The sequence below is a fragment of the Ascidia mentula genome, chromosome 4, assembly GCF_947561715.1.
Source record: "Ascidia mentula chromosome 4, kaAscMent1.1, whole genome shotgun sequence".
Taxonomy (NCBI): domain Eukaryota; kingdom Metazoa; phylum Chordata; class Ascidiacea; order Phlebobranchia; family Ascidiidae; genus Ascidia; species Ascidia mentula.
Window position 1 is genome coordinate 21,875,528 of NC_138569.1, and position 24,414 is coordinate 21,899,941.

The 24,414-nt window shown below is 36.3% G+C and overlaps 3 protein-coding genes and 2 long non-coding RNA genes across 5 annotated transcripts; 2 read left to right on the forward strand and 3 right to left on the reverse strand.

Moving 5' to 3' along the window:
• The first annotated feature begins 532 nt into the window (after positions 1 to 532).
• Positions 533 to 1,456, forward strand: LOC145897675 (uncharacterized). Its single transcript, XR_014402394.1, has 2 exons — positions 533 to 626; positions 695 to 1,456. It is a non-coding gene; the product is annotated as an uncharacterized LOC145897675 (long non-coding RNA).
• An 11,744-nt stretch (positions 1,457 to 13,200) lies between these two features.
• On the forward strand, positions 13,201 to 15,765 carry LOC145897678 (uncharacterized). Its single transcript, XR_014402397.1, has 3 exons — positions 13,201 to 13,309; positions 14,736 to 15,224; positions 15,626 to 15,765. It is a non-coding gene; the product is annotated as an uncharacterized LOC145897678 (long non-coding RNA).
• A 22-nt stretch (positions 15,766 to 15,787) lies between these two features.
• LOC145897643 (adhesion G-protein coupled receptor G7-like) lies at positions 15,788 to 19,654 on the reverse strand. Its single transcript, XM_082986028.1, has 16 exons — positions 19,589 to 19,654; positions 19,315 to 19,477; positions 19,127 to 19,248; positions 18,970 to 19,059; positions 18,774 to 18,911; positions 18,571 to 18,719; positions 18,289 to 18,501; positions 17,922 to 18,143; positions 17,737 to 17,856; positions 17,530 to 17,667; positions 17,365 to 17,474; positions 17,086 to 17,293; positions 16,877 to 17,021; positions 16,442 to 16,596; positions 16,211 to 16,384; positions 15,788 to 15,991 (listed from the first exon to the last, which is right to left on the reverse strand). The coding sequence occupies exons 1-16, from the start codon at positions 19,608 to 19,610 to the stop codon at positions 15,797 to 15,799; spliced, it is 2,364 nt and encodes a 787-aa protein (XP_082842154.1). The 5' UTR covers positions 19,611 to 19,654; the 3' UTR covers positions 15,788 to 15,796.
• Positions 19,655 to 19,801: 147 nt separating this feature from the next.
• On the reverse strand, positions 19,802 to 22,146 carry LOC145898340 (rhamnose-binding lectin-like). The gene is made up of 6 exons (XM_082986768.1): positions 22,084 to 22,146; positions 21,340 to 21,448; positions 21,019 to 21,189; positions 20,329 to 20,498; positions 20,067 to 20,175; positions 19,802 to 19,988 (listed from the first exon to the last, which is right to left on the reverse strand). Exons 1-6 carry the CDS (start codon positions 22,139 to 22,141, stop codon positions 19,802 to 19,804), a joined length of 804 nt encoding a protein of 267 aa, XP_082842894.1. The 5' UTR covers positions 22,142 to 22,146.
• A 633-nt stretch (positions 22,147 to 22,779) lies between these two features.
• On the reverse strand, positions 22,780 to 24,243 carry LOC145897671 (uncharacterized). The gene is made up of 4 exons (XM_082986061.1): positions 24,129 to 24,243; positions 23,858 to 23,956; positions 23,560 to 23,686; positions 22,780 to 23,311 (listed from the first exon to the last, which is right to left on the reverse strand). The coding sequence occupies exons 1-4, from the start codon at positions 24,235 to 24,237 to the stop codon at positions 23,167 to 23,169; spliced, it is 480 nt and encodes a 159-aa protein (XP_082842187.1). The 5' UTR covers positions 24,238 to 24,243; the 3' UTR covers positions 22,780 to 23,166.
• Positions 24,244 to 24,414: the final 171 nt, after the last annotated feature.

Here is a 24,414-nt window from a genome sequence, read left to right on the forward strand (position 1 = left end):
AATCGAGAAAATGCTGATTTCTTTCCTCCAAACTTGAACAAGCAACAAACCAGTCCTAACAACACAGTCAACTCTATTTGATGCAATCACAGCGAAACGGCAAAACATCAATGTAATTTCTTCTCTACGTAATATTTATTTATTCTCGCTGCATTTTAACCAACTCAATATGCCACAGATACGAGGACAAACAGATGGGGATGGAAGCTCATTTTGACCCGGCCAAATTAAAATAGAGGTCACCTGTCAGTTAAATTGCTGAAGCAATATTGATTTTTTGCTGACTTAACATTCATTTCATAGGGCAAGTCCTAGCTTGCCGACTTTTTAATGGATTTACTTGCTTACGTGGAGGAGGAGTTACGAACTTGTGGGAGAAGTCCGTTGTTTTCAGACAAAAGCGTTTCAACCGTTGGTGTCCTGGAAACAAGAATACAAATACACGTATCTTGGAAACCTATTATGCGTTGTGAAAATTGTTTTTATTTCAAACGCCTTTTAAAGGCAGAGCTCTGATTTTTGGCCACAGTCACGAAGGTCGAACATTTTTCGAGGAACTCTTCGCATGATCTGAGTTGGAAATGGAAACAATGGGTGGAGAATTAGATGAAACATTTTGCTATCAGGTATTTTAGCTTCAGTTTCGACAAGAAACGAAACATTGTTGTAAACAAACATCGTTTCAAATTTGCAGAACCAATCGGACGGAGAAACCAAGCCGAGTAATCTGAAAAACATGATGCTGGTTGAGGCGGAAGGAAACGATGGCAAAGATGCGCATCTGGGAGAATCGGGAAGTTTAGGTATAGACGAAGTACCCGAAAAGAAGAAGCGATGTGTTATTATGTAAATCTTCTAGAAATGCAACCAGGACTTTATTAATTTGTTTTTTTCATGTATCAGCAACGGGCGTCTGTATAAGTAGTAAAGGTTTTATTCTATTTTAATGAATGAAGTTACGAAACGTTCCACTTTTAACAAATCTACATTTATCCAACTTTGAGATATTGGTGTGTGTTGATCACTGTATGGACGCATGTACATTTAAATGAACATAATTTCATTAATGGGAAATTTACTGAGAAAAGGTTGCGTGTTATTCTTGGAACAACACAACATAAATATTGCCGGTTAAAGATTTCAAACAAAGCTGTAAGTTAATGTTTAAACGGTGGAAATTCCTCTGCCGAATGAGAAATCAAATGGAACTCATTATCACGCGTATCTGCATGCAATACAATTTAACCTGAAAATAGGAAATCTCTTAAAATTAAAATAATCCAAACCATGAGAACGATGTAGTTTTGTCTACATAAGAGCTTTCGCTCTAAAAATGAAAGGAAAACGAACCCAACTTTTCTATCTTTATCTCATCTTGCCCTACTAATAATAACCTTTTTGTTTCCTTTCTTTCAAGTCTTTTAAGTGATCGTTCTTTGTAAATTTTGTCATGGCGCCAAGGTAAACAGAAAAGTGTGACATATAACCTTCACAACCTGCGGTTACACCACAGTCTGTGGCTATACAAGATAACATAGTTTAATGAATGCCAATTGCCTTTAGAAATAACAAAAAGCAAAAAAAAGAAAATAGACAGATGTGGAAAATATGCCAAATGCGATATCAGGTAAATTAGTAAAGCCATCACCATACAGGAAACTTGGTTATAAATGAGTCATGACGTATTCGGTAGTAGAAAATGTGAGGTGGAATTTGTGCGAGAATGCATGTGGCACCTTGCCGCCAAAAACGCATTTTGTTGCTTAGGTTATGCGGCCATAATCAGGTTATGTATTCACGTGTCATGCATACATTCCTTGAGCAAACATTTAAACGACAATTTATTTGGTGAAAACACAGCACCTTTACGCCACCAACAGGGGAAGTTTTGTCAATACAAAGTTTTGTCAAAAATGAATTTAATTTCCCAGAACTCTATTTATGTGCGCTGCAAAGGTGCTTTTGCATTACAAAATGGAAGAAAAAACAAAGAAGCATGCCCAAGTATTTTTTTTTTAATTGCAAATCCAGTCCTTTTTTTTAAAGGAAAACCGCTTTTTCAACAAACAAGCAAGCGTTTAGCTGTCGATGTAATATCACTGGCATTAAAACCAATATCCATTTTTCTCCTTACTATAGCATTTCAATATTTCTCAATTACGTTTCAGTTGTGAGCAGTAATAATGAAATATGATTTTATTATTGATAATAATATGCAAAAATATGAACAAAAAATTTTAATTATAAATATGAAAGCCAGAGCTATTATTCTGTTAATCATGCTTAGTAGACGTTTTGAACACAACTGCGTCCATCATCAGTACATTTTAGAAATGAGTTACAACTACAAAGCACTGAGGTGGGCTGGTAACTGAACGAGCAGAAAAAAAACATACACAAGGGTAACATCATGTGACAGAAACTGCACTAGATCTCGGCAGTGACGTCATCATTTCAGATGTGTCGAGCTGCATTAAGGACCATGTGTTAAAAAGGTACAGTGGTTTGGAGATGTCGTCTATGTTTAGTGATGGCTTGTGGTGCTGGATGTAAAGTGTTTCCAGAATTAGCAATTTGGTTTTAAAATAAGAAGTATGCAAAAAAGATTTAAACTTACAAAATTCGTTGATTGAAAAACAAATATTAGTGAGCAATACAACATGTTAAGTTTTCAGTCATTGGGAGTCACAGAGCTGCGCCTGATAAACGATGTCTACGAGGAATAAAAAAAACTGAATATCTACAAATTGAAATATGGGAAACATTTTGAACCCTGTCACGAATTATAGAAGTCAATAAATAATAAACATAAAATGAAATCCAAAGCATAATTTATTTTGTTGCATCTGTGGAACTGGTTGGACCTCTACTAGAATCGGTTGCCTTGGATGCAGTGGTGGTTGTCATGTTTCGTCTAGAATCATCCTTCTTTCCTATTTCGAATCTTCCGAGACACCTGCGGATCGGACTCCACCAGAAGACAAACATGTCTTTCCTCTTTACACAGGTGATGTAGAAGAGAAACACTCCCTGTAACGAAAGGGTTGTGGGAAAAATATTTAAAAATCACAAGATAAGAAAGATCAAAGCTAGAATGCATGTTCACTGTTGCTATCAGGAGGTACATGGAATTAGCTGACGGACAACACAGAGGCATTACATGGAAACGCATGTGCTTTCTCATGTCAATGCAAGTTGCAACTCTGGACACCCTGCCACTTATCTAACGACTTAATCGAAAGAGGTCAGGAAAAAGACGTTTTCAAGTTTTTGGTAAACTCAACAATGCTTCTATGACACGAAGTGGCGAGAGGAGTAAGTTGAAATGAAGAGTATCAATCCCTTTATACGGCATGATGTTAAACAAGTATAACTATGTACCTGAAAAGCATTAAACAATGCAAAGAGCCAGTTGAGAACGCGATTGTAAACTGAATCGGTTGAGAACAACATTAAAAATCCAAATATCCAGGTCATACCGAGAGAGACTGACAGACAACAAGCCATAATCACTTGAGTCTTTTTACTTCGATCAGATGCAGAAGATTGAATCTTAAAATAAAAAAGTTTGCACAAAATAACACAGCTTGTAGTTAAAGTTACCTTTTTTCGCTTGAATATTGCTTTTTTGAGCACCAGACACAATATGACCATATTGCTGAACAGAATCAGACCAACTATGATTAAAAACCCAAAGTAAAGTGAATATCCGTGAAGCCAACACATGTTCTCAGCCCGGTAACTAGAAGGGAGGTATCTCACGTCTTCTGTCATACAAATATGTTATTTTTAACAGAAAGCAATATTTTTACAATATATTCACCTTTGCCACAGAAATCCTCGTTCGTACGTCGTGAGTCAAAATATCCAAGAGTCACCCCAAGGTTAATCGCAACTATTATTAACGGAAGTCCGTATGAGAAAACACAAGCCTTCTTCATGTAGTTGTTTCCGGTGACGGAAAACACCTAAACCAGAAGTAAAAAGTTATTCTATAGGAGCAGTTTGATCAAACCAACCTTCACTAGTGCAGTATATAGTTTGTGGCTGTACACAGCCATCCACATCCAGCTTGTAAGGAATGTGTATTGCATCATTGCTGTGACAGCTGTGCATGTTTCCGGATGATCTACTCTTGAAATTCCGAACAAGAAAATTATGTAGGCGACAAGAAGATTGATGCAAACGTGGAGTTGAATTTGAATCGGTAGTTTTTTTAATTGATCCCTAAAATATGTATACTTCAATAAAAAAGGCCTAAACGTATAAAAATCAGCTATTCCCAACCTTTTTATAAGATGTAGAATTAAGGTGACAACAATTGCACAAAGTGAGATTCCGCATCCGATATCACTGATTGTTGAAAGTACGAGGTCTTTAGGAACTTCCACTGTTGACTAAAAAACAGCAGATTAAATGAAGCACAAACCTTTTTGAACTGAACACACTTACCACGAGGAGAGCGAAGTTGGTCAAGTGGTTGCATTTACAAACAGGAGGGATCGCTGTGTTGTCAAGACAACAGCCATTGGTTTTCCAATCAAGTGACTTTGTATCCCAGTAGACACATTTCTGTTGAACTCGTTTGATCTTTGGGAAAACACTTTAGAGTTTACTTTTGTCTTTACGCTAAAGACGTAAAAATATTGTTCAGTTTTTTTGAAAAGTAAAATACTTTAAGGGCTTCAGATGTTGAAATTTCGTCCCCGTAATTAGTTTCTTCATGCTCGTAAACTATAGACACCGGCATTTGAAGGTTGGAAATGTTGTTGTCACCAACTTCAGCAGTAACAACCTACATAAACTCGAAATAACGCATCACTTTGCAGATATTTGGTCATACATTTTATAAAAGCCTGACAAACTCACGAAATCGACTTCATTGTTGGAGGGGAAAAGTGCGTCACCGTTGTTCAGAAAAAACACAATGTTGAATTTTGTTTGGTTTGTGTTTTTCCAAGCCTGAGCCAAAGCTGAGCTTGGAACAGTAATATTGACTGGAGTAACTGTTTTTTCTTCAAGACCAACTTCGTCTTCTGGAGCAAACCAAACATTCACCGGCGTAGTGTTTTTTCTTTGTTCTGTGATCTGTAAATTTCAATCAAAATATGTTTAGGCCTCAGAAAGTGGTGCTGCTTCAAGCACTGATGTAGCAAAATTGTTTAGATAAAAACTACGTAAAATTTCGCCAGAGAGTCCTTTTTTAAGAGCTAACAAATATCCTAGAACATTACCATGATCGACATCGTTTTAGTTTTTATCTCAATCACAGAATCTGTTGTGTTTCCAAAGACAAATTTGTGAGCAAATAAACTCAATGTTTCCAACACAGTTTGAGAAGATGTTTGTTGTATTGCGCCTTGAGTTCCGCTCACTTGTGATATTTGCAGTAATTCAGTCACATGAGATGCCGTGGTAAAAACATTCATCAGTAAAAACTCGGTGACCTGAGACACAACTGGTTCATACTAACTTAAACACAACTAATCCTAACTTTAGGAGAAAAATGATGGAACGTAAATATCTTAAACTTAAGTTCAAGTGGTATCTCTTACACGGCAGAACCAAAATCATCCCCATGTTATAAAATATCACAAAAGAAATTAGAAAAATACAATTGCAAAAGATGTGTGGACTGTATGCGTTCATACGAAACATGCATGCAACTCTTGTACCTTAACTTTCTCCTCAGCCACAGCTTGACGTATAGTATTGACAACCTCCATTGCTTCTGCCACCTCATCTTCGCGAAGAGAGTTTGAGGAGGTTATAATCTGAAGCACACCCACTGCCCTTTCCGCGATTTCTTGCGTCATGTTTGACAAGTTTACCTGCCCCACATTTAAAAATGGCTGAAGAACTTAACTTATGCACAAAACAAACCCACCTTAATGTCACTGATGTTAGTTTTGCAGTTGACAGAGAACAAGCTTTTTTCGTCAAACTGTGCCGAATGCAACTCGCCATGCGGGACAGATTTTATAACTGGAACGCATGTTATCGAAGCCTGGGAGTAACCTACTAAGAAATATGTGTCATATCCTCATATTACGTCGAGTTATGCAATCACCTTGTGGACAGAGTTGTTGAGAATAACCTATTATGTTCACACCAGCACTGGGAAAGTCAAACCGCCCAATTTTCTTTGCATGGCACGATACTAAACGACAACGATACGAGAATACAATAGACGGAAATGTAAGTATAACGTAAATATCTTTACCACTTCGAGGCACGCCTAAAGATAATTCTTCGAGTGATGACTTGTGATATTGTAAGTAAATATTCATCAATTGTGCAGGCGACCGGAATCCATCAGTAAACTGAACGTAATATCTATTAAAATATATAGATCTTTAAAGGCTGCGCTTATTTAAGTGTTAAATTGTATCTTACCTTGCCATGGAATTATTAGAAATGCTTTGAATGAATATTCCTTTTACAAAGTTGTTTTTAAACTGAAATCGTGTGAGCAGAGCATCGTGCAATTTTATGGTTATATCTTTTTTATTATTGAAGTGTTGAGAAATATTTTGACTAAATTCATGAAGAAATAACTCTGAAATTGCACAGGTAAAATTCAAAATTTTGTTATCAATTTGTTTTGCCAAATATAAGTCATTAGTTCAACACATTTTGCATTTTTTTCGAACTTACTTTCACAGAACGTTCCATCACCATAATATCCATTTTTGCAAGAGCAATTGTAGTTGTCATTTGATTTAAGACATATGGCGTTAGTTTCGCAAGTACATTGAAGCAAATTCATGCATTGAAATCCATTCCCAGTAAATCCAAAGTCACACGTGCATTGATAACTACCCATAGTGTTGTTGCAGTAAGCGTTTAGATGGCATAGCTTCACCCCACATTCGTCAATGTCCGTGCAATTAAACCCATCTCCAGAAAATCCAGTTTTGCATTTACACTCGTAGCTGCCAATTGTATTAATGCAAGTAGCCGAAGTACTGCACAAATGGGGATCGCATTCGTTTATATCTGTACAACATATTCCATTTCCAGTGAATCCGCTTTTGCATGTACACTTATGACTTTCTGTTGTGGTAATACAAGTCGCATTTGCATGGCAAGAAGTAGTTGAATTGCAATTATTATTCAACGAGGATTCTGAAACCATTCAGTGTTGTTAGTTTAGATGACTACAACTTGATATTAACTGTGTTTAAAATACTTGTCGTAACAACAACACTTCCCACTTCTTCAATATATCTTTCATATGCGAAGAAAACTATTATTTCATATTGTGTGCTTTCATATAGGCAGGTAATATTGTATTGGAGATCGTTGGTTGTAATATTTCCTGAATAACTTTCTGCAGTAAACGTATGAAATTAGTTCTTATCATGTAACTCAGTGGTTCTCAAACTGTGGTACGCGTACCATTAGTGGTACGCGAGAGCTTTTTAAGTGGTACGCGATTTAGTCTACTCTATACAATTTGCCGCACTTTGCAGAAGCCAAAACCGCTGCATATACATGATGTCGGTTTTCTTTATTGTGTATTTGTGAGTGCAACAATTTCACGTTGATACTATTGCGTCACAAATGCACAATAAAGAAATCCAAGCAACTGGTGATATTGGCTAAATTGTTATTTATTGGTGTTATGTCATAACAGTTATGGTATAGTAATACGGTGGTACGCAGTGTATTAAAAAACAAATGAGCGGTACGTGATTGGAAAAAGTTTGAGAAACAATGATTGTAACTGAACGCATTTATTTTTTATTAGCTGTTTTATATAACTCATAACTCGAAACTGTTAATATGTAGAAACTTTTAAAAATGCCTACTTGAGCTGAAGGCAATAACATAGTACTCTGTTCCGTTTATTGGGCCATACGATATAAGTATACTGTTGGCTCCAACTGCAATGGCAGTAACATCCGACTCTGAAACTAAAGAAACAAATAAATAACTTTTCCTCGTCAACCTTGACGATATTCTATATACCTGTTGCGGTCGAATAATGTGTGCTATGGATAATGTGTGCTATATACAAATATATGGAAAACCTATATATGGTACTAGGCTTTAAACTGCCAAGTAGCTTGCATATCTTCAAATCCGTAATAGACAGCAATAATTTTGTTGCTGACTACTTCATAAAGTCTCATTTCTTTCCACAGAAAATATTCCTTGTTACTTTTCTCCCATGAAAATGTTAGCGACACTTTTGATCGTGAAGTAACCCGTAGGTTATAAATATTTCCTGAATGCAATGTAATTAAGATATAATGCGGTCGTGCAAGTAATTATTAAAACCTGCACAAAGAATTGATGTACATTCGCACGTAGATCCAACGCCGCCATTTGTGCATGTCCCGTAAAACCGACAGCTTGGAAAAATACCATGCTCCCAATGAGAGATATGAATTGGGGGAAAACTGCCACAAAACCCTTAAAACGATCCTTGTTAATGTCAACCATCCTTGGTAACTTGCGAAAAGCCTTCTGTAAAGGCTATCTTACCAACACAAGTTTCCCCATCACCAGTAAATCCTGGATGACATTTGCAAGTGTAACTTCCCAAAACATTGTGACAAGTGGCCTTCTTGTGACAGGAATGAGTCCCGGTTTCACATTCGTTAATATCTGTTGTAAAGACACACAAAACATATAAATAGCCAGTATGACGAAAGTTTAAACGAAATATCGTTGCCGTTCTGTGAATCTGTTGCGTGAATTTTTACACAATTCCTGCGTACATCAATGTTTTTGTTAAAAAGTGATAGCATGGTCCGGTAGTCTTTCGCAACCCATTACCTTCCGGTGCGATGTTCTGGTGCTATGACAGGCGGTGATATTTCGTCAGCATAACTCTTTCACACAAGCGCGTGACTCGATATCATTTACTATTATTACGCAATAAACAATCACAAAAGTAAAACAAACCCCTTATTTAATACTACCTGTGCAATTTCCATTCTTACGCTCAAAGCCATCACAGCAGTTTGTAGAGTTGTTTTGACATGAAAGTTGTAAACTTACGAATGGCTGTGGATTACCATCTTAAAATACAAACGTACATATCGCAAGTAAAACGGCTAGACTACACAAATTTGCCACAGTATCTGTTTTTGTGTTAAAGTGAAATTATTACTCACAAGTGTAAAATAGGCCTTGGAAAACTGATTGTCCAGCGAAATTTTGGGCAGATATAGTGAAGTTATATTCTGTTCCTGGTTGCAATTTGGTAAAAACTGCTTCATTGAAATTATGTTGCCAATGTTCTGTTTCCGGCCCTTGGAGTTTTGCAATGTTTCTGATCGCGTTTCCACTTCTCCAAGTAAAAGCGAGACTAGTGGAAGTTTCCCAAATCAAGCGAACATCGAGGAGTTTCGGTTTGTCTTAAAATCACGCAAATTAATTTAAAAGCAAAACTCAAGAATAATTGTGACACTCTACTTGTGCATTGTGACGTGCAAAAACAAGTATATCCATATGCTCCTTCGTAGCATACTCCGGGGCACGAGTCACAATATCCTTAAAATAGCAAAAAATTTTATGGGTTCAGATTGGAATTATTTTGCATTTTGCAAAATCGAATGTAAAGAGATGACTTAGTTTTTACCGAGTAATTTTCATTAGTTGAATTTTGCTTACCAACGCAAACATTTCCATCTCCCACAAACCAGTCCTTACACCTGCATATGTAGCTCCCATTTGTGTTGATACAATCTGCTTCAATATGACAATCGTGTGCTTCCGTGGAGCATTCATCTATATCTGTGTATAAAGTATACGGCTGCCAGTAAGACCTGGGCGTATAAAGTCGAATAATATCTGAAATATTCAGCTCTGGGCATTGAATCTGAATATTGAACGCAAGGAACATTTAAACAACAATATTTAAAATAAAATATTGTCTGGTAATAAAAACACTGGCCCATACTGTTATTAACATTGTCATGTTTGAAAAAACGTTTCGACAAGAACTTATGCCATCATCAGCTTGAATGACGCGGTTGGTGTAGCTCCATCAATATAAGGAGTCGTTATTGGAATCAGCATACAATTTATGCACAAAAATACGATTGCGCGAAAATCTGACAAACAGATTAGCGCACAAACAACCACTTGCATAATATATTTAAATTTGAAACTAAATTTAAATTGTGTAGTGATTTTTACAATCAACATTAAGATTATGGCGAAAATAAACAATTTTCTCGATTTATGACTGCAGAAATTTAGAAAGTAACATGAAGTTGCAAACCTTCGCAAGATTCATTTGCATGAACGTATCCATCACAACATGTTGGAGAATCTGACTGCATACAAACTTTTGAATTATTTGAAACATTCCTAGGGTTGTCAGCCACTGTAAGAAATGTATGATACATGATTTAGTTTCTAGATTTCTTCCCTTTTACGACTCGCCTATGGTAAAATGTATTGATTTTTTTCCGATGTCCAAATAAGGTATGGGTTTTACAACTACGTTGTACGTCGTGTTGGGTTTAAGGTTTATGAAGGAAATCTGTCTCGTTATGTTTTTGTATTCCAAACTCATATTTCCGTCACTGATATTAACTCTGTTTTGTGTAGAAAACCCTTGTTCCCAAACTACTATGGCTGTGGTATCATTCTTCCATGGAACCCGCAAGCTTCTTACTTTTGGATCTTACAACAATAAATTACTCCCTTAATTTACTATCACTTTAGACTTGGAAAAAAGGTAGTGAATTTTTGTAGCAAATTTGAAAAGTGTTATATTGACACATTTTCTATTACGCTTATAGTTACCAAGTTTTCGCACATACAAAAGTAAGCTTGCGAAGGATTATGTGTATTATAGTGCAAAAAGGATCGGATTTAAAAAAACGACAGTATATGATTAAATTGTAAATCGAGTTTCTCATACCTTCACCCATAAACTGACAGGTTGCTCCTACTACAGTTCGATCACATTTGCAAGATGAATTGCAATACCCTGCAAATAATCAAAAGAAAACTTATTTCATAAAATTACATTTCATCAATTTCCGACTGAAGTAAGTTTTTCAAATTTCTGCATGTATGTAGTTTTCTTTAATGCACACTTTGCAATTTTTTTGTAGCTTAGTTTCATACATGGAAGTAAACATTCTTCGTTTCGTAAGGTACTTGCATTTTGCTTATATTTTCGTTTATGTGGTTGTTCTCATACCAATGCACAATTTTCCATCTCCCTCTGTCCAGTCTCTGCACTTGCACGCATAACTTCCATTTGTGTTTAAACAAGTCGCTTCAATGTGGCAATCGTGCATCTCCAAAGCACATTCATTAATATCTGTGATGAATTTAGAGATTCCGAATCAATCTTAAGTAACATAAAGGCGCCTACTTCCTGGCGCACGGCTTGAAATAATTTGCTCAGAGCCGAAAATTAACTACTGTAATGCTGTAGCCCACATTTTTTAAATTTTGAGTAGAAACGTAACAAACCTTGGCATCTTGAAGCGTTCATAACAAACCCAGGGCAACAATGTGTTTCGTTGTTACATGGGAAAAAATCCGTTGTATTTTTGTCATCGGTCGACGTTGATATATTTTGTGTTTGCTGTGGGTCTGCGGTGAAACCTTATGAACTTATTCTTTTATTTACTTGTAACCGATCTTACCTCGATGGTAGTACAGGGTTTGTAGAGTAGACGATCCAAGGTAGTTTTGTGCCTCTACATGTATTGAATATTGCTGATTTGCAGAGAGACCATTTAAATATGCAGCCGTTAATGATGATCCGTAGTCTCCTGGCAAAGGGATGGGTGTCACAGAAACCCAAAGCGCATTTCCTACTTCCCATGTCACTAAAACATCGGAAAACGACACTTTTTTGACGTTGATGTTCCTCAAGATAGGAGGATCTGTAGAGAATCAGTTTTGTAAGTTCTGTCGCATTTAAGATAAAACAAAGAAGTGTTTTTTAAAAATAACTTGCCTGATTTTGTTGAAAACCCACAAAAGCAAGTATAGCCATGCGGACCATCTTCGCAACTGCCAAAAAGCGAATGCCCCTTATGACAATAGCTGGGGCAGCTGACGTTACAGTAACCTGTGGGAAAAATAACTGTGAAATATGGAGCTAAACAATCGTAATGCAACCATAAAAAATCTAACAAATCCTCCATTTACTATTTTCCTGGAAAAACAGATTTTGTTGCAGTAAGTAGATTTTTTTCGATGTCAAACACAGAAGTCAAACATTTTACGAGACAGCATTTCTAAAGCTTCCTTGACTGCTGTTTGTCTTAAAGTCGCAGCAGTCGAAATGGAAAACAATATACAGGAAAATTGACAAAGGTGTAACGTACCCTTGCAATCATAGCCATCACCAACAAACCAATCCTTGCACTTGCATGTATAACTACCATTTGTTGGGATACAGATTGCCTCGATGTGGCACTTGTGTGTTCCAAGAAAACATGCGTCATCTGGTAAATCAGAAAATCAGAAATTTAAAGCATATTATGCTGCTATGGATTTTCAAGTTGCGCAAAATATTGGGCTGATGTACTTGTTTTGTTGGGGGTGTTTATTCAATCTAATTCTCAGGTTAACAATGCGATGATTTAGTTTATCAAATCACAAGCGAAAACAGGCTGTAAACAAAATATGTAATATGAAATATGTTGCAGAAGCGTGAAGCGTACTTTACATTGCTTATCGTCGCACGCAGTTTCACCACTCGCTCTCACATGCAAAATAAGCATGTGGGTTATGTGTTTCTATCAAGAAACAAACTAAAAAGCGTCACGAATCTGCTTTGTCTTAAATAGGCAAACCTGATGGTGTGCTGTTCGTTGCGATGTTTATCGCTGTAGTTGAATCTGTTGTTTGTGATGTAGGGTTTTTTGCTGCTGCTGTTGTTGTCATATGATTGTAATATATAGTAGTTTGTGGGATGTGAGTTGTATCAAGATCAGATGTACTTTCTTGAGAGGTAGTAAAAGTATCTGCAGATTCTAAACACAACAGTTAAATGTTCATCTTTACCTAAAGCTACCGTCTGATGATATAAATACTTCCGAAGAAAAAACGATTTACTTATACTGATCATTGGTGCAATAAATGTTTAAAGTTCACGTAGGTAATAATAAATGCAAAGTAATATCAGAGTCAAACTTCCGCAATGAGGCATCAATAACTCTATGCAGTCGTCTGTTTAATGCGTTTACCGAATGCAAATTTATAATGTTTTGTTTCAGTATTTTATGATAAAGTTATGAAGGGCAAACATGTAATGTAAATTGTGAATGCCAGCATGTACCAATGGCATACGTGTTATCCACATTATTTTTTTTTAGTGTGTTGAAAGTAGCAAGTTGTTTTATAAACTTTATGTGAACTACCAAATCTCTTGGTGTAATAAATAAAAAAAAAGGAAAAAAGCATTTACGCCAGTGACTTATTGGCGGAAGAATCTTTGTGACCAATGTTAAAACTCTACTTCGTATATCCGAGTTCACATAAATTTGTATCGTATACGATACCAGCTGATGTTATATAAGGTTTAAAAAATATTTTCCAATATAAATTTAGTGTCTTTGTTAAACCCACTAGATATAAACTAGCAGAAAATAAACAAGCTGTTTACTTGTGTTACCGAACAAACTAAAAACAAATTTTAATAATGCGTTTTGTAATTAGGCAGTTCCCAAGTGAATAACTTCAAGATTATTTTGAAAGATTCTTGCAATATATATGAGTTAAATATATTTAGTTTACCTGATGGTGTATTGCTGGTTTCTATGTTTAACGTTGTAGTTGAATCTGTTGTTTGTGATATAGGGTTGTTTAGTGTTGTTGTTGGTGTTGTTGTCATATGATTATAATAAGTAGTAGTTTGTGGCATGTGAGTTGCATCAGGGTCAGAGGAACCTTCTTGGGAGACAGTAAAAGTATCTGCCGAATATAAAGACAGAAATCAAATATGTGATGAGTTTATATTTACCTGAAGCAACTGTAGCGAAAATAACACATTGTACTAATACTTTTTTATGCTTTCTTGAATTATTTGTGTTGTTTATTTAATGCACTCTTTATTACATATGCGCGAAACACACCGCACTATCCTTTGTTTTCATCAGTTTCCTGCAGATGCCTTGCATTAAATACCTCCGAAAATCATTACATGCAGCACGACGCCCACCACAAGACTCATCGCATTCTCGCAGCACTTCTGCCACCAGCCAATCAGCAAACGACACGTGAACAATTGGCGCGTTACATAGTGTGGCAAATATACAGAGTGCAGTGCGGTAATATAAACAAAGGGGTATTTGATAAAACGAGAGCGCAGGAAACCGAGAATGCTCTTGTGCGTTGTTCGCATACGGTAACAAAAAGTAATTTAAATACACAACACAAATATTAAAGTGAAATGCGACATTTTCGCTACACAACCATCCGATAATTTGAATAATTCCGAAGGAAACTCGATACACTTACATCAATCAGTCATTGATGTAACAAATAATTTGTGTTAAGTTCACGTAGGTAATAATTAATGCAAAGTAAGAAGACAGAAAGTAGTGTTATACCACATTAGACTTCCTCCATGAGGCATCAGTAACTGACCGCGGTCGTCTAACGTTTGATACGTTTATTCAATGCAAAGATAAACTTTTTTCTTACATTGTTTTATGACAAAGTTGTCGAAGGCAAACGTGTAATGGAAATTGTTAAAGCCAGCATGTACCAGTATGTATCATCCACATTATTTGTATTAGTTTGTTGGAAGTAGCAGTTGTTTTATAAACTCTATGTAAACAACCAAATCTCATGGCGTAATACATAAATAAAAGATTAACAAACATTTACGGCCAGTGCTGACTTGTTGGCTAAGTATGACGCTGAAATCTTCACGACCAATATTAAAACTTTACATTGTCAATCACATTTCTTTATGCTGTACTAAATGTCAGGCGACGTTTACATTATAACAGTTCTTTTTCAGGTAAATAGAGAGTCAGTGACTTTATTTAAACCAACGGTTTTTGTTACTGTTTTTAGTATTTGTAGAGAAATTAAGGTTTTTCAAACTATCAACAAGTTTTGATTGCTCAATATAAATCATTTCTAACCTAATATTATCACTTACCTCCAACAATGAATGGAGCACACCAGAGAATAAACAAAAGCAGACGATACATCTTCGATACAAGGCGATCAGCATGCGAATGAAGGAATAACAAAGACCTCTGGATAGAAAACAACGCGTGAGTGCTGGTTATTCATTTTGTTTGTTATTCATAGGGATTGTGTGGCATCGTATTAGTAACTCTACTGGCAGCGCTTCTAATGATTCATTCCGTTACTTGTGTAATAAAAACGTTCACGTAGAGGAAGCCTACAGACAAACTATATACAAAATACTGCATGACTATTCGAAATACTACATTGATAAGCTATGTTAAAACACTCTACTAGGGTTACGCTTCGTACAGCACGGCCAAATGACCAACTAACGCGATACGTGACTCTTCGTGAGGGAATCATTGTGTTTTCATTGTTTGAGGACTAATTTGTCAGTGATAATGACGAAAACTTCTCAAAGCATACCATGTTTTACTCATACGTTTTACTCTGTGGTCAGTAATAATTTCCATTTATTATTCAGATTTAATTGTTCACTGAGCAACAACAAATACAACGCCGTTCTTTAATATAACCAAGTAAACACACGTAAGAGCTTGGTTTGGGAAGCACAAACAAGATGGAAGAAAAACTGAAAATTAAAAATTAAGTCAAAAATAAATATATTGGGAGGCTTTATGATACAAGGTAACAGTTAGTGTTGCCCAGAGATGGTTGTTGGTACTCCAGTGGAATTAGTTGTCATGGGAGTAGCATTGGATGTTGCTTCTCTTTCTGCAAATTTCTTCTTTCCTATTTTGAATCTTCCTAGACACCTCCGGATCGGACTCCACCAGAAGACAAACATGTCCTTCCTCTTTACACAGGTGATGTAGAAGAGAAACACTCCCTAAAAGTTAATGGACCATGACGAAATACTACTTTTCATTGGCGGCATAATGTTTCATAATCTGCCACTAAACAATTATTTGGGATTCAGTTTTAAGATGTCGCGTTATGTTAAACTCTAAAATTGTTGGGACACATTTTTAGTAATTCCGCTTTGAATAAATGTGAAATAATTTTAGTTTTGAGTTGATTTACGCAATTTATTTCTATTTTAGGTTACCTGCGTAGAGTTGAACAAACCAAATAACCAGTTCATGACTTGGTTGTATGTAGGATCTGTCGAAAACATCGCAAGAAATCCCAAAATCCATGTGAAGCCAAGAGTAAATGCAAGAGTACATGCCATTATCAATTGGTTTCTATTCATTTGTCCAGATGATAATGATGATTGTATCTAAACACAAGAAGAAAAGTTTAAATTAAATTTCTTTCTGAAGCGTCGAATACTAACGTTTGAGCGCCGGAAAATCGCGTTTCTCAAGACAAGGGAAAAGATCACAATATTGTTTATCAAAACCAAGCCTACAATGAGTAGAAAGCCAAAGTAAAGTGAATGACCGTGAAGCCAACACATGTTCTCAGCCCGATAGCTTGATGGAAGATATTCTGTAAAACAAACACTAGATGTTTGCCTCTGCCACGTGATCTGATAAGCAGTATCAACTAGTCCTTTTCTTTTTTTGCCCCTGAATGTTTTAGTGTAGTTTATTTTGAAATTGCGGTATCAAAAAGAAGTCTCGCTGAATGGCGGACAAAACGTCGTAACAATACAGCACGTAAATTTTAGGCCAGAAGAGCAGTATATTTTAAACTGCAATATGACTGGCAGCAACAGGAGTTTCATACTAGCTGGAAGGTCAACAATCAGCAAATATATCAAACTTACCTTCTTCACAAAAATCTTCATTAAATAATTTTTTGTCAAAATAACCAATTGTCAAACCTAGATGAATGCTGACAATTACCAAAGGAATGCCATAAGCGAAAATGCAAGCTTTTACCATATAGTTGCTGCTAGCAATGAAAAGCACCTAAAATACAACAATATATATTTTATTTTTATTAATAAGTTAAAGTGTTAACGGCAGTTTCCACCTTCACTAGTGCAGTATATAGTTTGTGGCTGTACACAGCCATCCACATCCAGCTTGTTAGGAATGTGTATTGCATCATTGCTGTGATAGCTGTGCATGTTTCCGGGTGATCTACTCTTGAAATTCCGAACAAGAAAATTATGTAGGCGACAAGTAGATTGATGCAAACGTGGAGTTGAATTTGAGTTGGAAATTTCTTCCATTGTTTTCTAACATTAAAAATTTATGCGTTTAAATGCATCTTTGAAAAGGCCACTTTAATTTGTGGGGATTGGCCGACCTGTTTAGCAGATGAAGGATAAGGATTGCAATAAATCCGCAAACTGAGAGTCCGCATCCAACATCACTGACAGTGGAGAGAACTTTATTCGTCGGCACTTCTACTGTTGACTGTAAATAACTCACAAGTACCACATGATGTCTTGCACTATTCATTCTCTCTTACCACAAGGAGAGCGAAGCTTGTCAAGTGGTTACATTTACAAACAGGAGGGCTCGCTGTGTTGTCAAGACAACAGCCGTCGGTTTTCCAACCAAAGTCATCTGTATCCCAATATGCGCACTGCTGTCGAATTTTCCGTATCTTTACAAGCATCAAAATTACGTGAAATGTGGTACTATATATAGATATACTTAAGCGGCTGTACAGTACCTTCAACTGGTCTTCGCTCGGAATTCGTTTACCGTAATCACTTTTCTCGTTTGTGTGCTCAATTAAAACTGGTGTACTCAGGTTGAATATTGACTGGTCACCAATTTCCGCCGTGATAACCTAAAAGTAAAGTATCTCCGAATAAAACACTGCACATCGGAAATACAAGTTTGTTATATACTCACATATTTCACTTCTTTGTTCCCGGATGGGTACAGGGTATTTCCCTTGTAGAGAATGAAGACGGTCCTCAAATCAGTTTTATTGGAGTTTTTGGAAGATAGTGATAAAGCCGAATTTGGAATTGTGATATTAATGGGAGCAACGTTACCGGCCAGAAGATCGACTTCGTCTTCCGGGGCGAACCAAATATCACCATAATTTGTTTTCCGAGTATGATCTGAAATCTTTGTAAACTTATGAATTAAAGCTGATTTTGATACTGGAACCAACTTGTCTGTTATTTTCACATCGTAACTGCATGCATGTTCTACATGGTTATTAACTGATGTGTTGATGGTTCATTATCAAGGTTGTAAAAAACTTCTTTACCTCCACTGCAATGGTGTTAGTGCTGATTCTAATAACTGGTTCTGTGTCATTTTTAAAAACAAACTTGTGAGCAAATAAACTCAAGGTTTCTGCAATGGTTTGTAAATTTTTTTTTCGTTTAGCTGGAACTTGCTGATTCCTTTGATAAGATTGAAGTGATTGTGTAAGATGCGACGTCGTAACGAAAACGTTAAGTAGCAAAATTTCTGTAACCTATGAAGCTCATTATTAAAAACGTGATTTTTGAAAGTTTTAATTCAGATCCAACATCACATTTCTTACCTTTACTTTTCCCTCTTTCACCGCTTGAACAAGCGAATCAACAACTTCGATCGATTCTTTCAGTTCGTTGTCTTGCAATGTTGGACCAGACGTGATGATTTGAAGTGAACTTGCTGCTTCCTCCACACTTTCTTGGGTCAATGTTGATGCTTTAACCTGAAAAGAGATGAGGCAATTTGACCTTTGTTATTTTTGTAAAATACTACCGACCTTAATGTCAGCAACGCTCGTGTTGCAAGCAATGGAAATGAAACTCGAAATATCAAATTTTGAAGAATAAAGTTCGCCGTATGACAATAGACTGTTAGTAGGAATACAACGTATTGACGCTTGAGAGTAACCTTAAAAAAATGGTTGAATTAGCTTATTTGTGGCTAGTAAAGATAATTTGATGCAAACCTTTTTTGCATTTCTGTTGAGAATAGCTTAGTTGATTCAAATACACTTCAGGGAAATCGAATCCTCCCAGACTTTCGCTTTGACAGTTGGCTTTAAAATAATTTAAATTATAAATGCAACAAAAGTACAACATAACAATAAATACAAAGCAAAGTACTTGATTTAGGTATTCCTTGCAGCAACCAATAGGGAAATTGGTTTGTTTGAACAAAGTTACGATAAAATTCAACAAAAACTGCTGGTGGTTGAAAATTTTCGGTGCTATACTGCACGTAATACCTGGAATATAAACACTGCCTTTCGGGACTTGTCCTAACTAACCAGTAATGTCACCAAATCCCTTACTTTACAAATGAACCATTGGCAATACTCTTTACCAACACGTCTTTGACAATATTGTTAGAGTATTTAAACGCTTTAAACAAATTTTGCTGCAGCTTCTTCGTTAGGTTTCCTGTATTAGTTCCGTATGGTGCAAAGATTTGAGTGAATTCATGAAGATAGAACTCTACACATGTAAAGACATTTCAAAGCCATAAACTCCAATATAAAGTCACCTCAGATTTAAACCAAAATAATCCAAGACTAGCAAACAAAAAATAATTTCAAAGCAACTCACTTGATGGGATCTTAGTTGCCATTGTGGAAGATGGTTCGTATCCAGTGGAGGGGATTGTAACGGGATGTGTTGATTGCAGTAAACCTGGGGTGGTGCTAACAGTATGACCTGAATCTAAAAAATTGACTCATATTTATATCTGCGGTTTCCCGAATTGGCTACAGTTGGTTACATTGCAACCGTAAATGCAAAGGAAGCTGTTCTTAAACGTCACTAGCTATACTCACAACATTGATAAATAACTTTAACGTAGTGGGAAAGGAGTGGACACGGCGGTTTGCCAAACATAGAGTCGAGAGGAGCCAACACACACGATTCCCTGCCCTCGCACAAGTTTCTGATGATTTCATCCGATGACTGAGCCTTACAGTTTCCACCGTTGTGTCTGCCATCCATACATCTGACGAAGTTAACGCATGTCAACGGTTCTTGTGAATGTCTGTATAACTATACACAAATACATTGAGAAGCAATTTACAAGGTTTTGTCGGTTCTTCCGTAGTAAGCATACAAGATTCGAATATAACTTCCCTTTGGACACGAAGCTGTTTTGTTTCCTTGCGACTTGCAAGCAACTACCTGGTATACTGAAAAAATTTGACAAACCATATACGCTTTATTGATGATTTGCTTTGTACATTGAATTCACCTCTGTTATGTACAGGTTACATTATTGCTTTTAAATAGCTAAGCTGCATCTATTCACTTTAACCATTTGGACTTTTTCGAAATAAACTTACAACAATAGTAGCTCATGTCTATGTATTTGGAAACTTCGGGACAAGGATCTCCAAATATATCAGTATGTGGGTATAAGGTACATGAATTCTGTCCTTCACACAATCCTTTGATAATGTTGGTTGCTGAAGCATTATAACAATCATCCCTGGTGTTGCTGCCGTCTGCACAACTAAACACACAGTAAAAACGTTTCTAGATATAACAAGCCAAAAAGATACTAAAGCACACAACTTTAAAGGCACTTACATACTGGTGTTTTTCCTTCCATAGAAACCGCCTACACTTAACATTCTTTGGCCTTCGGGACAAAACACTGTTTTGCTTCCTTGAGATTCGCAAACGATTTGCCGGTGGCTTAACAGAACTGCATCATATAGTAAATAACTTTAATCATCATGCACATATACTCTACATATATTTTATATACCACACTTTCACTTAAATTCGTGATGTTTTTGATCGTATGGGCGTTACCCTATGTTTTTCGCATTTCCTATGTGCCTTTCAGAGTATGACGTCCTAAATGATTTAAAACCGCGAGCACATAATAAAACAAAATTATGATTCGTCACCGAAACAAAATATATTTTTTTATGTGTTTGCACCAAGCCAACTAAACAAACGTTTCAGTTTATTGTTTTAATTTCAATCTGCGCTATTGTTGGTCACGGGGATTATTTTTACTCTACTTGCCACATTCATAAGTCATGTCGATATATTTTGTCACTCCTGGGCATGGGTCTCCAAACACGCTGATACTGGGCTCAAGGACACAAAATTCTTTCCCCTCACACCAGTTTTTAACTTGCCATAATGCACTGACATGACATTCAATGTTGGTGTTGTTGTTGTTGGAGCATCTATCAAGGAAGTATAGCACTCACTATTTTACATTGTTAACCACGCACATTAAAAACTCTTCACAAATCATCCACTGTACAGTTATCTTGTCGAAGTTCTTTTGCAACGGGTTTGTCAGTTATGTTTGCGTAACTGCATAAGAAACTTACAAAAGTGAGTTTGTTCTGCCATAGTAAGCATTAGAGACGCGTAAAAAACTTCCACTCGGGCATGAAAGCGTTTGATTTCCATGCGATTCGCAGGCGACGTGGGTAAACTCTGTGGGGAAAAACAATCACAGAAATTGAGAAAAATATATTTGACCCACTTCCCTTTAAATCGTTTAAACAAGATGTTTTTGTGGAAAGACATGTTCCCAATTAGAGAAGTATCTTATTGTGGCTTGCCAGCAACTAAGCTATATCGATAAACCCGCACATATTCGTCCAACGCAAAGCTTCTAACCCACGCTTTCTTCCTGTACATTCTACTCTGTAGGCGTTGAAACCATCACATCATCTGTGTGCATTCATTAACAAAGGCATAAAGCAAATAAACTGCAAACGACACTAAAAAATAAATTTCAATACCTTTTTGTGAAATTGTAAACGAACAATAGAAATCTTAACAATTGTAAATATTGTCAACATAATTGTTACCATTTTTGTGCAATCCTTTTCACAACGACGATAAAAATATAATCTCGATAGACCCCCAATTACCATTGTGCGTCTTGTAAAATATTTGAATTACGTATATTCGTATTTTAAGGAGGTTTTCGTGCATTGTATAGTTTTGTGCTTATAGCCGCAACATATTGTTTATTGTCGTTTAGAACTGACGTAAACATGTGTGATTATCAATTTACTTTATAGCAGAAATTTCAACACAATTTTCGAAGCCGAAAACCTTACCTCCAATGCTGTGTTCATCCACAAAACTTATAGCTATAAAAAGTAACAGAAGCTTCATGTCAGCAGTTGTCTTGTCAATGTTTTGAGCAAGCACCACCAACACATCTCACCTTATCTTACCCACGCTCTGTCCCGTTCTACCGAACCCTTTTTCTTTCGCCTTTTACACGTTGTGTGTTAAAGTGTCAGATCGTGTTTTCAGGCGTTACCAAATTTTTCACTCGCTTTTATAAATATTATTAGAAAATTGGTCGTCGTTTAGCCTCAACATGACCGTATGGTTTTTGTAGAATTTATTTTTATTTTGACTGCATATCTACACAGAAAAAAAACAATTAAATATGCAACAAATTTTATTTGGTGAAATTGTGGAGGGCAACCGCCTTCCTTGTCTTATATTGTAGTCACTTTGTTTTTGGTTAAATCCACGCACCTCCAAGGATCAGATCTAACACCTTTGCGTAAGAATCAAACGCCAACTGAACAATGGCATTAGCTAAAAAAAGCAAAACAATGCTAAACTTCTTATTGATTATACACTATCATCCAAAAAGCCAGTGCACAAACAAATAAACTATTCTGAAACAACGGCTGATACAGATACTTTTTTTTCGCATGTAAAAAACCGTGACAGTATTTCGAAACTTAACAAAAACGGTAGTTTTCGGTGCTCAAAAAAAGTTATTTACGTTTATTTTATACGTTTCTCAGTATTCGGTTGACGTCATTATCTTACACACGTAAGGTGAAACTAATTTGAATGCGAAAAGCAATTGTGCCGAACTAATTGTTTACATGTAAAGGGGGCATTATTGATAAGAGTATCCCTGGCAATCGTCATAAGATATGATACTCCCGTGCATGTGCCGTACATTCAGTCATTAATAGCACCGCTCAAACAAACACAAGTGATAAACTCATGAAACTCATAAAAGTGATAACTGACACCTACATAGAAATGAGACAATTCAGTTTTGATGCAGTCACAATTACATCATATAATACCTATTGCATTATTGCGACACGGTTTCATTTTTTTAATGCTTCGACTCACGTGGTCAGGTTGCTTTGTTTGTACAAGTTTTACAATACGCCCTCTACTGAAGCGAGTGTTACGTCATTGGAATGGTTTGAAGCTTCGGTTGTATTTGTATCTGTCTCACAGAGAAAGTTCTTGAGTTTCGATCGAAGACACCGAAGAAAGCTCTTTGACTCCATTCGCAGTTTCCTTTAACGATAAAAAATAATGGGACAACTAGTCTTGCGCCATGCTTTAAAGGGGGAGTGTTTAGTATGTTCTCTAAACGCATGCAAACAATTTGTGTTTTAAATAAAGTGGTAATGTCCAAAGTGATTTGTGGACCTGATTTTTACGTTGGACACTGTGGTAGTTGTATTTTGCGCAAAGCACAAACTGCAGTCTACGAATAGCCGTATGTATGAATGTTCAGTTTAAATGCATTAAAACAAACTTACTCTGAGGAGATATTGTAGAAGATAGGATTAAGACATTCGCTTGCTCGCGTACAAAGATAAACTGACGTCCTTAGGGCGACAAATTTGGTCGCAGGTTGTTGCGCTCGAATCAGAATTTCCAAATAAACTGGTGTAAAAAACATGGAACAGAAATTCAATAAATTTTTATTCAATGACGTCAATCGAGAAAAGACGTCACTGAAAACCCATACAATGATGTAATTAACCATTAAAAGAGGTTTGTATGTAGCGAGCAACATAAATTAGGCATAATAATTAGTCATTGTGTAAATCTTACCGCATTGCGGTATGTAGCCGATGTAGAAGGAAAGCACAATCAACATGAGTTGGAAGATCACGAACTTGTCTCTTGATTCGCGACGAACTCTTGCTTCGTCTGGTTACAAAACTGTGTTTCATTGCTGCGATTCGTAAAGTTTTCCAGAAAAATGCATTTAAAGGTTTCACAAAACAAAAGAGAAAAACGACATTGACCCTTCATTTTTGGGGCAAATGCGTTGGAACAGATCAAAAAACACCTAACCATGTTATATTTCATTGACACAGACCTGATAAATGGCTAAGAATCTTTTTCTTATTGACGTAAATTGACATAGTCAGACCACAGGTGAAAAAGGTGATCAATGCCAGTAGTGCAAATAGAATCACTTCAACCATTCTAGAGAAGGCCGACCTGCAAATAAACAAAAGCATTTTACCAATGATAGGTTTTAAATTATTAAGTAACACATTGGGTTTAAATGTGAAAGTAGCAATTACGTTATGCTTTAAAATGGGCCTATGGTTTTCTAACACAGCGTATGTCTTTGTGTTGTTCGTGTCAAGTTTTAAACA